This window comes from Balaenoptera ricei, chromosome 10 (assembly GCF_028023285.1).
Source record: "Balaenoptera ricei isolate mBalRic1 chromosome 10, mBalRic1.hap2, whole genome shotgun sequence".
Classification (NCBI taxonomy): domain Eukaryota; kingdom Metazoa; phylum Chordata; class Mammalia; order Artiodactyla; family Balaenopteridae; genus Balaenoptera; species Balaenoptera ricei.
Window position 1 is genome coordinate 21,951,533 of NC_082648.1, and position 16,205 is coordinate 21,967,737.

Sequence of the window (16,205 nt, forward strand, 5' to 3'; positions counted from 1 at the left end):
TCGATTCCTCCCATTTAACTGTCCCCTGGATGTTCTGGGTACACAGCATATTTTTCCCGGATCTAAAATTTAACTTTAAAGTTCACGGTTTAATAACTAAACAGTTTTAGTCCAGAGAGATATTCTGGGGTGAAAGAAACACTACTTTAAGATACAAGAAAACTTGAAAGGCGTTTGTAGATCTTTTGAGAGGAATGGAGAGGAAATTAGATTTGTTTTGTCTTTTCATTTTCTCCTGAATCGTATAGCATCTCATACAAGTAAGGGACTCAAATGTTGAGTTCAGCTCTAAGCTAAACATCTATCAAGGATTGTTTGCACACATAAAGCATCCTGATGGTAAGAATAAAAGTGGAGGGATATGCAGCAGAATTTATAGGTTTCGAAGGAAGGATTAAAAATTTCCGAGGGGCAAACAATCTCTATTGTCTGCCAGTCCTTTCAGATGTACACACTGATGTACCCACCATAATCCTTGCTGGTTTGGCTGTGCTCCAGGGAAGATACTGTTTGAAGACAAGAAGCAGGCTTAACAAAAACCAGAATGATTCTCTTACACTGCACAGAATCTCATGCAAGTTTTACTTTTGCTTAATGAGGATCTATTTTCTTTCTCACTTTGGTCATATCAGTAAAAAACTGTGATCTTTGTGAAAATCTTTTTCCTTTCCTAGACTTTAATACTCATTCTCCCCCCGCCCCCTTTTTATCCAAAGAAGCTGTTCTCATTATAGTTGGGGCAACTTTAATTTTATCCACTTCTCTGTTTATCCGAATTCTGTGTTACCTTCTGTTTGAAGACATGATAGCAGCAAAAATTATGTTGTAAAAAAAAAGTTATTATTTAAGACCAAAGTCCTACTCCAACATTCTTATTATTGGAGGGAGATTGGTCAACAATGGTAGCCCTCTTGTCCTGTCTTATTGTTATAATTTTTTTCTCCAATGGTGGCTTAAAAAAGGGGTATGGTGAAAATGCATTAAAAAAAAAAACACTACAGTTTCTTTTGGTTCTACAGGACAGTTTACACAAGCCAATTAGGGAGGCAATCTGGCAGTCTTATCTAAAAATGTACAGTTGTGAAAACAGAGGCACCAATTAATTACAGGTCAAAGTTTAGCTTTTTTTTTTGGTAAGGTGATCTGAGCCAAATTTTTCCAGTGAGATACTGACCTGAAGGAAACTAATAACTAAACCTGGCACATTGATGCCCCTCATTGGAACAATATATAAGTGGAGGGTACATTGTGCAACTTAGAAATCAAAGACTGAGGGTTTTTTTTGTTTTGTTTTTTTAACATCTTTATTGGAGTATAATTGCTTTACAATGGTGTGTTAGTTTCTGCTTTATAACAAAGTGAATCAGTTATACATATACATATGTTCCCATATCTCTTCCCTCTTGCATCTCCCTCCCTCCCACCCTCCCTATCCCACCCCTCTAGGTGGTCACAAAGCACAGAACTGATCTCCCTGTGCTATGCAGTTGCTTCCCACTAGCTATCTATTTTACGAGTTTTAAGAACCAGAACTTATATGTAGAAATCGTGTCTCTTTCGAAGTAGTCACTTTGGAAGGCATTCCACTCACGTGGTGTTACTGCTGCTCTAAGTATTTTTGTCAATTATGTTTATAGAATTGTGGTACATTATTTGTAATGCTCTCTATGGAAGATAATAGCATTCTTGAAGGATGGATTTAACTTTTGGGACAATCAACAGTTGTTTGGAGGTGAGTAAAGCATGTGGCAGCATGGGAGGACTTGAGCCCTGAGAATGGGCTTTCTTGATTTTTGAGTCCCAGCACTGCCATCAACTAGTAGTGAGTCCGTGGGCAAGTGGCACGACTGCTCGGAGGCTCATCTGTGAAAATGAGGAAGAAGAACCATTCATTCATTCATTCATCAGAGCCTAATTGAGCATTCACTGGGGGTAGCAGATAATGGGAATGGAGGGACAAGGTGATTACCTCTGCCTTTACATTTCTGTCCCAAGTTGGTAATCAATCTTTAATAAAATAAAATTAGCAGGCTAGGTTTACACAAGCATTAAGTAATAAGGATGATTATCTTGGGCGGCTCTTAAATCATCTTTGATGAAATTTCCCAAAGAAAAATGCCAAGTGTTTGAGCAACTATAGCTTTACTAAGTAAAAGTTTAACTACTTTTAATTGACAAAGTTGAAGGACCCAGGTCATTTCGGATGCATTAGTTGGTGCCTGGATTGATTGATTCATTTCATTTGGAATAATGGTTTACAATCCTACCTCTGCATCAAGATTATCTATGGAGCCTTTGAAAAGTGCAGATGCTGTATGTCAACCCACTTCCTGAATTAGAATTTCTAGAGGAAAGTCTAGGTCACAGACATTTAAAAAGAGTATCATGGGTGATTCTGATACACAGTCAGGGATAAGAACCACTGGCTTATTATAATCCCTCATACTTCCAGAAATTTTTGCCTTTTCCTTAGTATATTATACTTATCTCTTCTTTTCACAAACTTTCTTTTAAAAATATTATCTTAGCAGCATCTCATTATTGAAACTAAATTCAATTAATATATGAAGACTCAATCCAGAGAGAATTTCTCAATCTACCAAGTGTAATATCTTTTTAATTGAGCATCCATTATGTACCTAATTCTCCATTGTTTAGGTGACTCTAAAATAAATCTAAGACCCAGTCTCTACTGAAGTGAGTTTCTTTTGAAAACTAAGGGTTTTGGGGGGTGTTTGGTTTGTTTTGTTTTGTGTTTTGTTTTGGTTACATCATAATATAATGTGCCCGTTCGAGGACAACAGAAAAATAGGAAGAAGAGGAAAACATTATCCATGTCCCACTGCCCCCAAGCAACTGCTTTTAGCATCTTGATGAGTTTTTTTCTAGGTGCTAGTTTCATTCTTATTAAACCTCAAGCAACTTCCTTCAATAAGCATTTCACATGCTTCCCCTACTCTCTCTAAACAGGATGCACAAGAAAATTAAATTATTTTTTATTTAAAATATGGATTGTTTAGGCTTTTAGGAACAGAACAAAAAATAATGCATGACATTGAAAAAATGCCCTTTCCCCAAATCTGCATGGTGTACTACATGTTTATTACAGATTGCTTAGGGATAAAAAAATATGACTAAGTAAAAAAATAGATGTTGAAGAATGTTGAAAATGATTGACAGGCATGGGGTTCATGAACTCCAGCAAGACCTTGGTTCTTCAGTCTTCAGGGGAGTTGAGAGAGGGCTATCCTCCTAGGGGCCAGCAATATGCTTGGGTATTGAGAGTCGGTCAGCTCCTCTCGCCTTGCTCTGGTCTGATTATACCTTTACTACCCTGAGGTGGAGGAGCAAAAAAGTGAAACTAGGAAGGTTTGTCTCCAAGGATTAGGCACAGGGAAGGAGCTGTTGGCTGGGAGACATGGTGCTGTAAGTCTGAACCAGTAGGTCCAAGCTGACACACTCCAGAGTCACCCCATAGATAAAAACCCACAAGGCATGAATAATTACTCTGCTATGCCACATGTTTCCCAGGAATGCAGGCAAATGACACTGATTGTGACACTCTCTAGTAGAGTCACTGTGCCTTCATGCCTTGCTGTACCTCACACACAATTCTGTCCTCGCACACGTAACACTTTATTACACTTCCCTGTTTATGTGTCTGTCTCCCTCCAGTTGAATGTGGGCTCCTTGAGAGCAGAAACCTGCTGCCTTTTTACCATCAGTGCCTGCTGGCTTACTTGGCCATTTTAGGCACTCATTAAATGTTTATTGAATGAACTCAAGAAAGGATGCTGTACAGGCACTCACTCCTGAGAAAAAGGTACCAAGAAGAAATAAAATGATAACGTTACAGTCAGTCTTTGACAAAGGAATGTTTCTTACTGCCTTAGGGGATGGGGAGAGTGTTGAGCTTAGCTGGGAGTGTGTCCTGGGCAGGTTTTCAGAGTGGGACTTAATCACAGGGGTACATCCCAAACGTACTAACTGCCTGGACCCCACCTAAAATATAACTAAGTCAGACATTAACAACAAACACATGTATCAAATACTCTACAGGTGATTCTGACCTGCAACCCTGGCTTAAAAAGCAGTGCATACAAGTTATCTGCTAACCTACTACTTAATTTTATGATTTAGGCTAGTAAAAGAGCAACAGAATTTCCAGGTGTAATTAGCTAGTTGAGCATAATGCTCATACAAATACACCTAAGCTGAAAGTGGTGTGGATTATAAAATAGCACTTGGCATTTCCTTATATGCTACATTGCAAAAGTATTGTAAATAGAAACTTTATAAAATATCTATCCTGCCCTACAATGGCTTCATATCTTCTGATACAGTTTGACAGAAAAAAAAAAAAAAAAAACAAAACAACCACTCACCACTCACTTGTCACTCCTATATGGTTTTCTTAGACAACAGCAGGTCTATTGTTGCAGAGACGAGGATGCCCGTGGCAGTGCTGAGATTCACCTGGGCGGGAGCATCGGTCAGGGTACCTTCAGTTTCAAGGGATAGAAGTAATTAAACAAAAGGAGTATCTGTTGACTTGTTTATTTATTTAACCATTCAGAAAATACTGATTGAGCCCCTTGTGTAGGCCAAGAATGATAAGCTAGGATAATAGCTTAACAGTTACTGATTACTTATCCATGCTAGGAAATGTCCTCCATGTTTTCATGAACTGTTGTATTTATACTTCATAGAGACCTTCTGAGATAAGTACTTTTAATATTCACATTTCACAGATAGGAAATCAAGGCTTAGAGAGGTGAGGGAACATGTCCACATCATACAGCTGGTAAGAATTGGAGCCGGGATTGGAACTCAGGCGGACTGAGTCCGATGTTTGCACTCACTGATGCACTAAAAATGAGAGAGAGTTTATAGAAAAATGGTAGGAGGAAAAGAACACAGCCTATAAAGATTTGTCTTAGAGCCAAAGATGTCTTTAAAGGAGGTGATGACTGGATATGGAACCAAATGCAGGGAGTTGTAAGTCTATGGAAACCTGCATATTATGAAAATGAAAAAAGATGTCAGTCTGGCTTGGAGTCAGACAGTGACTCACTTACTGTAAAGAGGAAGAGTAGTGGTCAAATTGAAAATCGTATAGTTTGCTTATAACACATAGGATATTTAAAATGACTTTATGGTGTTTTCAATGTTATTATTTAGAAAACCTGGTTATAATTCATCCAAAGTGTCTCGGTTGAGTGATTCCTAAAGACAACTCTTAAAAGAAAAAGAAAAATGGACGAACAAAATATGCATTCAAGGATTTTAAAGATATATTGTTTATATCAGAAATATCTGAATCCAGATGAATCTTGTGTGTAACTTGTATGACTATTTAGGATCTATAAATATTTATTAAAGCCGTGCAATGTTCTTTGCACTGTGCTGGGTACTGTGGAAACAATGATGATTAAGAAAAGCAAGACGTCTGTCCTCACGGTGCTTATGGTCCAGATTCTACACAGCATCTGTTCTCACTACCCTGGGACTCGGCAGGGATATCTACGCACCAAGCACTTTATGCCCTTGTGATATTGTGATTTATAACAAAAGATATATATTTGGTCTTTGTCCCCATTTCTGGCACAGACCTCCTAAAATCCTTGGAATTTCCTAAGTGAGGAAAGTGACAAAAGTGTCTTCTGTTATGCTAACGAGATGACTTTTGGAACACACCTAAGGATGTGGGCTGGCCGCCAGGAGAACCAACCTCGTGATTAGAGGGTTGCAATTCTCAGTCCCACCCTCCAGACACCCAGGGAGAAGAGAGCCTCCACCCCAGGCTGAACCAATCGCCAATGGTCATTGATTTAATCAATCATGCCTATGTAATGAAGCCTCCATAAAAACCAAAAACAAAAAACTGAATTCGGAGAGCTTCCAGGTTGGTGAACCAGAACACTTCCACATGCCACCGTGCACAGCCCCAAGCTCCATGGGGACAGAAGCTCCTTTGTTTGGGACCTTGCCCTATGTATCTCTTTCTCTGGCTGTTGATTCGTATCTGTTAACATCCTTTGTAATAAACAGGCAATTTAGTGAGTAAAATAGTTTCCTGAATCCTAAATTAAGCCCAAGGAAAGGGTTGCAGAAACCTCTGATTTATAACCAGTGGGTCAGGAGCACAGATAACCATCTGGACTCGCGATTTATATCTGAAGTAGGGGCAGTCTTGTGGCACCAAGCCCTCAACACCTAGAATCTGATGCTGTCTCTGGCTAGATAGTGTCAGAATTGAGTTGAATTGTAGGACACCCAGCTGGTGTTGGAGAACTGCTTGGTGGTGTGGGGAGAAAACCCACACATCGGAATTGAGAGCATAGCCCTAAACATGCATGTTTAACATATATGTTAACACGTTTAACGTGTATATTAGCACACATTTGCCCTTACCACGCATGGCTGCTTATGCGTGCAATGTATTAATGCCATGTCTCTATGCAATAAAAATCCAACTCATCAAGATATATACAGTAAATCTGTGCAATTTTTGTGTGGTGTACCAATCATATTGCAATAAAGCTAAAAAATCCAAGTCATTCAGCTAAAATATAAATGGCAAGAGCAGAGAACTTAGAGCTTAGGTCTTGTAGCCTTCAAAAGGGATAGTGGGGGTAGGGGGAGATAAATTAGGAGTTTGGGATGAACATATACATACGATTGAATATAAAACAGATAAACAACAAAGACCTACTGTATAGCACAGGGAACTATAGTCAATATCCTGTAATAACCGTTAATGGAAAAGAATCTGAAGAAGAATATATATATATATATACATACATATATATATAATATATATATAAAACAGAATCACTTTGCTGTACACCTGAAACTAACAACATTGTAAATTAACTATACTTCAATTTTTAAAAATGGTTAAAAAAATGTAGCCTTGATCAAGTCACTTAACCACTGAAGAAATTTCGACTTCATAGGGTTTTGGTTAGATTTAGAGAGTAATAATTTGAGTACTTTGTAACCTATAAAATATATGTATGTATGTGTGTATATATATACATATACAAATACACATTCCAGACATCATTATTAGTGTAATTTACAGAAAATCATGTTTTTGTTATTTTAGAGAAATTTTTCAGAAAATGATATAGTTTCATTAAATCTATACTTACGAGATATAGCAATAAAATGTGCTGTGGGATAGGCTATGGAAGTAGACTGGCTCTGTATCTAAAATCTGCATCATTTAGGAGAATGCTGGTACTATATTTGTTGTGTATACATCCTAGAGGAGGCCAGAAAATTCCCTCAACTGCCTTCCTCACACACCTGCAAACTTAACTGTGTTTTATCTTATCTTACATTCTTTCCTTCTATCTCAGCCTGTGAAGGGACTTTCCTTCTGACTAATTCTCCCACCTCAAGGAATTTATCTGATCAATTGTCCAAAAACAGAGAGGCACACTTTTCCTCAACTTTATATTACCCCTTTAGCTATAGCTTTTCCTCTTTCTTTCCCTTCACAGCTAAGCTTTTCCATAGATAATTTTCTCCCCCCTTCATCACCTCCCACTCACTATTAAACTCACTGGAATCTTGAAACTCTATATGGATTGCTCTTGGCAAGGGCAACCAATGACCACCTTGCCACTAAAGTCTATGTACACTTTGTGTTTATCTTACTTGATTTCTCTGTGGAGTTCAAGGATAGGGTGAATTTGAGGTACATTTGGGATATTCAAATGGAGTTTTAAGTAGGTATTTACATTTTCAGATCTAGAGCTAAGGAAAGAAGTCTGGATTCCTTAGATTTTGGAGTCTTTGATGAAGCCATGGAATGTGTAGCATACATGCCCTTTCCCTATGCAATAAAAAATCCAATTCATCAAGATATATACATTAAATTTGTGCAATTTTTTATATATCAGTCATATCTCAATGTGGTGATACCTAAATGTGGTGGTTTTAAAATATGCTTTTGATCCTCTTTGGTTCTTTAATACTCTTTCTTTCAATACACGGATCTTAATTCTTTTCCCCTTGAATGTGGGCTGGATTTAGTGACTCGCTTCTAAAGAATAGAGTGTGGCTCAAGTGTTGCTAAGTGACTTCTGAGGCTGCGTCATTAAAAGGATAGCTTTTAGTGTTAGCCACAGCAATGAGAGAAGACAAAGAAATAAAAGGAATCCAAATCGGAAAAGAAGAAGTAAAGCTGTCACTATTTGCAGATGACATGATACTATACATAGAGAGTCCTAAAGATGCTACCAGAAAACTCCTAGAGCTAATCAATGAATTTGGTAAAGTAGCAGGATACAAAATTAATGCACAGAAATCTCTTGCATTTCTATACACTAATGATGAAAAATCTGAAAGTGAAATTAAGAAAACACTCCCATTTACCATTGCAACAAAAAGAATAAAATATCTAGGAATAAACCTACCTAAGGAGACAAAAGACCTGTATGCAGAAAATTATAAGACACTGATGAAAGAAATTAAAGATGATACAAATAGATGGAGAGATATACCATGTTCCTGGATTGGAAGAATCAACATTGTGAAAATGACTCTACTACCCAAAGCAATCTACAGATTCAATGCAATCCCTATCAAACTACCACTGGCATTTTTCACAGAACTAGAACAAAAAATTTCACAATTTGTATGGAAACACAAAAGACCCCAAATAGCCAAAGCAATCTTGAGAACGAAAAATGGAGCTGGGGGAATCAGGCTCCCTGACTTCAGACTATATTACAAAGCTTCAGTAATCAAGACAGTTTGGTACGGGCACAAAAACAGAAATATAGATCAATGGAACAGGATAGAAAGCCCAGAGATAAACCCACACACATATGGTCACCTTATCTTTGATAAAGGAGGCAAGCATATACAGTGGAGAAAAGACAGCCTCTTCAATAAGTGGTGCTGGGAAAATTGGACAGATACATGTAAAAGTATGAAATTAGAACACTCCCTGACACCATGCACAAAAATAAACTCAAAATGGATTAAAGACCTAAGTGTAAGGCCAGACACTATCAAACTCTTAGAGGAAAACATAGGCAGAACACTCTATGACATACATCACAGCAAGATTCTTTTTGCAGCTCCCAGAGAAATGGAAATAAGAACACAAATAAACAAATGGGACCTAATGAAACTTAAAAGCTTTTGCACAGCAAAGGAAACCATAAACAAGACCAAAAGACAACCCTCAGAATGGGAGAAAATATTTGCAAATGAAGCAACTGACAAAGGATTAATCTCCAAGATTTACAAGCAGCTCATGCAGCTCAATAACAAAAAAACGAACAACCCAATCCAAAAATGGGCAGAAGACCTAAACAGGCATTTCTCCAAAGAAGATATACAGATGGCCTACAGACACATGAAAGAATGCTCAACATCATTGATCATTAGAGAAATGCAAATCAAAACTACAATGAGATATCATCTCACACCGGTCAGAATGGCCATCATCAAAAAATCTACAAACAATAAATGCTGGAGAGGGTGTGGAGGAAAGGGAACCCTCCTGCACTGTTGGTGGGAATGTAAATTGATACAACCACTATGGAGAACAGTATGGAGGTTCCTTAAAAAACTACAAATAGAACTACCATACGACCCAGCAATCCCACTACTGGGCATATACCCTGAGAAAACCATAGGTCAAAAAGAGTCATGTACCAAAATGTTCATTGCAGCTCTATTTACAATAGCCAGGACATGGAAGCAACCTAAATGTCCATCGACAGATGAATGGATAAAGAAGATGTGGCACATATATACAATGGAATATTACTCAGCCATAAAAAGAAATGAAATGGAGGTATTTGTAATGAGGTGGATGGAGTTAGAGTCTGTCATACAGAGTGAAGTAAGTCAGAAAGAGAAAAACAAATACAGTATGCTAACACATATATACAGAATCTAAGGAAAAAAAAAAAAAAAAAGGCCATGAAGAACCTAGTGGCAAGACGGGAATAAAGACACAGACCTACTAGAGAATGGACGTGAGGATATGGGGAGGGGGTGGGATGAGATGTGACAGGGTAAGAGAGTGTCCTGGACATATATACACTACCAAATGTAAAACAGATAGCTAGTGGGAAGCAGCCGCATAGCACAGGGAGATCAGCTCGGTGCTTTGTGACCACCTAGAGGGGTGGGATGGGGAGGGTGGGAGGGAGGGAGATGCAAGAGGGAAGAGAAATGGGAACATATTGTATATGTACAACTGATTCACTTTGTTATAAAGCAGAAGCTAACACACCATTGTAAGGCAATTATACTTCAATAAAGATGTTTAAAAAAAAAAAGTAAAGAAAACAATATAGGAACATGAAAAAATAAAGGAAATATGGCAAAATATTAAAAAAAAAAAAAAAAGGATAGCTTTTGTCTTGTTCTCTCAATCTCTGAATCTCTTGTTCTTGTTGAAGTCAGCCATCATGTTGTGAGAACACTCAAACAAGCCTGTGGAGAGGCCAATGCACGGAGAGGCCACATGGAAAGGAGCCAGCCTACCAGCCAGATGAGTGAGCCACCTTGAAAGCAAATCTTTCTGCCTCAGTCAAAACTTCAGATGGTTCCAGGCCCCAGTCTTTAAGTCTTTCAGCTGAGACCCCAGAAAATGTGAAGAAACAAATGATCCCTGCTATACCCTATTTGAATATCTGACCCACAGAAATTATGAAATAATAAAGAACTACTGTTATTCCAAACCACTAAGCTTTGGGTGATTTATTATGCAGCAATAGATAATTAATACAGAGGAATCAGAATGGCAGGAGAGAAATGAAGAGAGTTTAGTAAGATAATTTAGATTAAAAAAAAAGAAACTTTACTTTTTCTATTGTTAATAACTGATGGATATACAATGACGTCCTGTATTTCTCCTCTTATTACATTTCAAAAATTGAGATATCGTTACAAAGAATAATAGGCACAGATCTTAAGTGTTGTTCAATGAGTTTTTCACAGTGGTTTATACCACGTAACCACCACCCAAACCAAGATATATAAGACTTCCATCACCCCAGAGAATCCCGTCTTGCTCCTTTCTGGTCAATTCTCTCATCCCAACTCTACAACCTCTTTTTAAATTCAGTTATCATAGATTTTTACCTTTTTATTTTTATTTTTACATAAATGGAATTATGCCATATTTATTTTTTGTGTCTAATTTCTTTCACTCATTCAAGTCATTGACTATATCAATGGTTCATTCCTTCTTATTAGAAAGTAGTATTCACTGTATGAATATACCACAATTTTTTATCCATTCTTCTCCCTATATTTCTTAATTATAATAAGTTGTTATTTCTACCTTATCATATGCAGTGCACACATCGAAATTATATAGACAAAAATACATGTACAAATTGCATGTAGAAAAATTTGATATTATAAATAACATCATATAAATAGGTGGAATGCATTAGGAAAGGATTCATAGTTAGCATTGATATGGACACTCTATAGAATGAGAAAGTTATAAGCCCTATGTGAACCATAGAGAGTACACTGCACATATGACATTTAACTTGAAAAGACAAACTGCCATACCAAGATCATAAATGGATCAATTCTTTGGAGAAAAACTTGAGCCAAAAGAAATATTTAGAATTAATGATATATAAATAAAGAAAATACAAAAAAATTAGATTTTCTTTTATTTGTTGTACACACATGCATGTCAGCAATATCCCTAGAGTTATTTTAGATATGGAGACCAATGGTGCTGCATATCATAAATGAGTTCTCAATTGTTCTCTGTAGAATATTTGATACTTCCTTAAATCAAATCTAATTGAACATTTAAAATATATGTCATTACATATTAAAGAGACTTGACACAGACCTTGAAACTGTAATAATTTTTCCTATGAAATCTTTTTTGTTCTTGGTGAATCTAAGATCATGTGTTCAAAAATAAGTTGGTTTAGAGATTATTTCTAGTCGTATTTCCTAAGGACATCTTGTTAATGACACTAATTTTTTTCCCCAGTTCTGAATTTCTGCAGCATAAATACGTCCAAATAATGTTGAATTTGAAATGCAGCAAACACAGAAATACTAAGCTTATTTTTGTTATTTTCCTCACAGGATCAAAATAATCTCAAACCTTTTATTAACTACTCTCCTATAATTTCTAAGTTACCATCTCTGTCAGTTTTGAGTTATGGGAGCAGCCAGTAGAGTATCTCAAAACACTTTGTTTCTACTTTGCCTTTTTTCCCAGTAATATAAATATCTGAAGAGGTTATTGCTTAACCTATAAAACAGAGACATTATAACTTATGAATACTAAAAAAATCCTGTTCATTTCTGTTAAACTATGTGGTGAGCTGGAAATGGTGATTTTTCTTGTGGAAAGGACATATTAAAGGAAGACCTTTTTTGTTGTTGTTTTTAAAGACCCTTTGATACCATTTTAGCCTTGATTACTCTTTATCACTAACCTTCTGACAACTTCTGTCATCCTCTTCGTTGTTTCTACTTCCTCACATTAAGTAAGTGAAACTACCATCCTCATCACTATCACCTTGTGGTATTGCCAAAGACCAGGCCCCCTCGGACACAGATTCACGGGTGTGGTTGGGAATCTGAGCAGGTGTAAGGCTCCCCATACTACTACTGCCTTCCTTTGCTGGAAGCTGAAAATTGTAATCAGACTAGAAGGATTACAATTTATCTGAGCTGTTGTTCACTGCTACTGGTTTCATTTGTAACTTGTCTCACCTAGGCAGTTAAAAGTAAGCCTTCATTACAAGAATTTATGTGCAACTGTAAGCCACACTAGTTCTGAAACTTAGAAGACAAACCTACAGGAATACCCTATTATTTTGTTTACCTATTCTAACTTAACATCTAATTTAAGATATTGAGGGAAAAGCTAAGAATATTTTATTCTTAACTAATTGACAGCCCAGCAGTATGGTCAGCAAATAGAGCTTGTATCTAGCTATAAATTATTAACAGAAATAACAGTCTCAGTCAACTATCACATACATTGTGGTGGTGGATCAAGATATTTTTGTAAAGTACTCAAATACTCTTAGAGTCAAGGCTAATAGCTAATTCTGTGATAGATGAAGTACTACCTATGATCATTAAATTGTTTAAAATCACAAATGATTTAAATCAGTCCATCCACTTATTTGCCTACAAGAAGTAATTAACAAAACAGGTAATCCACAAAAGTTTACATTTGGTTCCCCTCACTCATCCCTAACTAGGCCAGTGGCCCAATAATCTGGCTACTTAATGATTCTGCTACTCCATTTTTTCATCTTTAAAAGAAGAAACTATAATTACAACGAGTAACTGTCAAGAATGTAAAGTACCTAGCATGTGCTTGTTACAGAATAGATAGATACTCAGTAACTGGTAGCTGTATTATTCGTAAGAACAAATAATTACTTCCATGTACTCAGCTTCCTAAAAATGTTTTCTTGGTTTATGTAGAAAAACCAAGTATTGTTCTCTTTTGTCATTTGGGTTGTTCTCAATCAGGCACAAGTCACATGGGTACCTTGATGTAACACCAGCTATTATTTGTTCTCACTAGAAATCCTAATGGTGTAATGGCCCCAAAGTTGACAATGACCTTTCCTCAGCCCCTCTGCTCCTCTCGTGAGAGTGAGCGCTGTTTCTACTGCTTCTAGGGGAAGCGCTGGGATGTGCAGTTTGGTTTCTGCTTTTCAAGCTACTGCATTTGTTCCATATTTTTCTCACTGATCCAGAAGTAAGGTATAAGGAAAACACTGAAGTTCATAAAACAAGAATATATTTTATACCTTCAAAGGTACCCAGGGAGAGCTGATGATGATTAGTTTCTAATTCTTTGGAGACAAAGCAGGGAGTTAGATTTTCTTTAAATTAGCTGATAGCAAACAATCTAGGAGTAGGCTTTATCCTAGCATCTTGGCAACATCATTTTTTTTTTAAATAAAGCTTTCTGAATGCTAAAATGACCATACCAAAGTAGATATAAATACTCTAAAGTGATGGGATCATTTCTGAGTGGTTTCACTTAAATTTGCTCTAAGTGCTACTGAGGAGAGGTATGTGGGAATAAGAATAATCGGTTTTATTGATTTGTTCGGTGACTTTTGGAAGGGACCAAATCTACCTTGAGCATCCTTATTTTCTAGCACACTGTAGGTGCATTAAAAATATCTCAAACGTGGACTGAGTTAAATCCTCCACGTCCAAAGTGTGTAATAATCCCCGTAGGCACCATTGTGGAGATTAGCGAAGACTGGCTAGGGACTTTATATAAACGATTAAAAGAGCTTTTAAAAACAAATAGGGTCCATAGACAGATGAATGGATAAAGAAAATGTGGCACATATACAAAATGGAATATTACTCAGCCATAAAAAAACGAAATTGAGTTATTTGTAGTGAGGTGGATGGACCTAGAGTCTGTCATACAGAGTGAAGCAAGTCAGAAAGAGAAAAACAAACACTGTATGCTAACACATATATATGGAATCTAAAAAAAAAAAAGGTTCTGATGAACCTAGGGGCAGGACAGGAATAAAGACGCAGATGTAGAGAATAGACTTGAGGACACGGGGAGGGGGAAGGATAAGCTGGGATGAAGTGAGAGTAACATTGACATATATACACTACCAAATGTAAAATAGATGCTTGTGGGAAGCAGCTGCATAGCACAGGGAGATCAGCTCCTTGCTTTGTGACCACCTAGGGGGGTGGGATAGGGAGGGTGGGAGGGAGACGCAAGAGGAAGGGGATATGGGGATATATGTATACATATAACTGATTCACTTTGTTATACACCATTGTAAAGCAGTTATACTCCAATAAAGATGTTTAAAAAAAAATGCATGTGAGAGAGTTCCCAATTAGCCCAGCATCTGTATAAATAGTAATTTCAAAGCAAATACCTCAATGGGAAAAATGCCTTGATTTGTCAGCAGGATTGCAGAATTTAAAAAGAAAGAGCCCATGCCTTTTTTGGAAAATAAAGAACAATTTAACTTCTGGAACTTCACAGCTTGGAGCCTAGCAACGCCTCTTTCGGATTAAATTTTCTACTAATTAAACTCAAATGACTTAAACATTCATCACCTTGCACTGCACCTCTCAGAAAACAAAAACAAAACCGAAAAAATCCTGGGGTTTGGAGTGGGAGACATACACCACACACACACACACACACACACACACACACGGCCGCGTACACAGACGTGCGCGCACACATACACACACACGCGCGCGCACACGCAGCCTGTCTAAAGTGCGCTGGGGTTTAGGAGGCGCGGGGCCACCCTGCCCGAGCCGGCGGGCGCTGTGTCCCGCCCGGCGAGTTGGCAGTTGGCGACCCCCCTCGACTCCCCCGCCGCCGCGGGCTCCCCGTGGCCTTCGGAGGCTCGGCGAGTCGCTCCAAATGTTTGCCATATTTGTTCAGCCTCCGTAACTCGCCGAGCAGGGCCAGCGCGGCCCGCCCCGCGCCGCCCTCGCCGTCGCCCCCGCAGCCGCCATGGGCAGGGAGCGGCCGGGCCGCGGCGCGCGGAGCCAGGGGGGACCGCCGGCCGCCGACGCCGCGGGGCCCGAGGACATGGGGCCGAAGAGGGGCGCGGGGGCCCCCAAGGAGTGCGGGGAGGAGGAGGCCCGGACGTGCTGCGGCTGCCGGTTCCCGCTGCTGCTCGCGCTGCTGCAGCTGGCGCTGGGCGTCGCCGTGACCGTGGTGGGCTTTCTCATGGCCGGCATCAGCTCCTCCCTGCTAGTCAGAGACACTCCATTTTGGGCTGGGATCATTGTAAGCATCGAGTCTGTTTTGCCTGAGCGCGTTTGCCAGACAGGAATGCCACGCCGCATGGTCGAGTTACCACTAACCCACCTGCATGCGCCCTTCCCCGGCTCCACGCCTCTAACTCGCCCTCTGCTTGGTGACCGATGCCCGCCGCCCCGGGTCTGCTCGGGCCGGGCGCGGCGGGGCTCGTGCCCTTGTCCTGCTTGTGGCTCCGAACGCCTCCGCCTCCGACAGGCCTGACCCTCACGCGCTGGAGCTGGGGAGGCGAGGCACAGGCTGCTTACTTTGGTCACACTGAACAGCCTCAGTAACAACAGCATATTCACTTCGGTTTTTTCCTTCTCCTCGCCCGCGGACCCCACCCTCGTCCCTGCAGAAGTAGCAAAAAAGTGAATAAGTTCATCCTGTAAAAAAGCAAGTTAGG

The 16,205-nt window shown here is 39.0% G+C and overlaps 1 protein-coding gene and 1 long non-coding RNA gene across 2 annotated transcripts in view; one reads left to right on the forward strand and one right to left on the reverse strand.

Annotated features, from left to right (window-relative positions):
* Window positions 1-1,473: 1,473 nt before the first annotated feature.
* LOC132373060 (uncharacterized) lies at window positions 1,474-15,999 on the reverse strand. The gene is made up of 3 exons (XR_009505330.1): window positions 15,869-15,999; window positions 4,386-4,502; window positions 1,474-1,863 (listed from the first exon to the last, which is right to left on the reverse strand). It is a non-coding gene; the product is annotated as an uncharacterized LOC132373060 (long non-coding RNA).
* SSPN (sarcospan) overlaps window positions 15,272-16,205 on the forward strand; it is a 38,899-nt gene continuing 37,965 nt past the window's right edge. Inside the window, exon 1 of the mRNA XM_059935502.1 lies at window positions 15,272-15,787. Coding sequence (XP_059791485.1) covers window positions 15,509-15,787 — 279 coding nt within the window. The 5' untranslated portion in view covers window positions 15,272-15,508. The remainder of the gene's footprint in view (window positions 15,788-16,205) is intronic.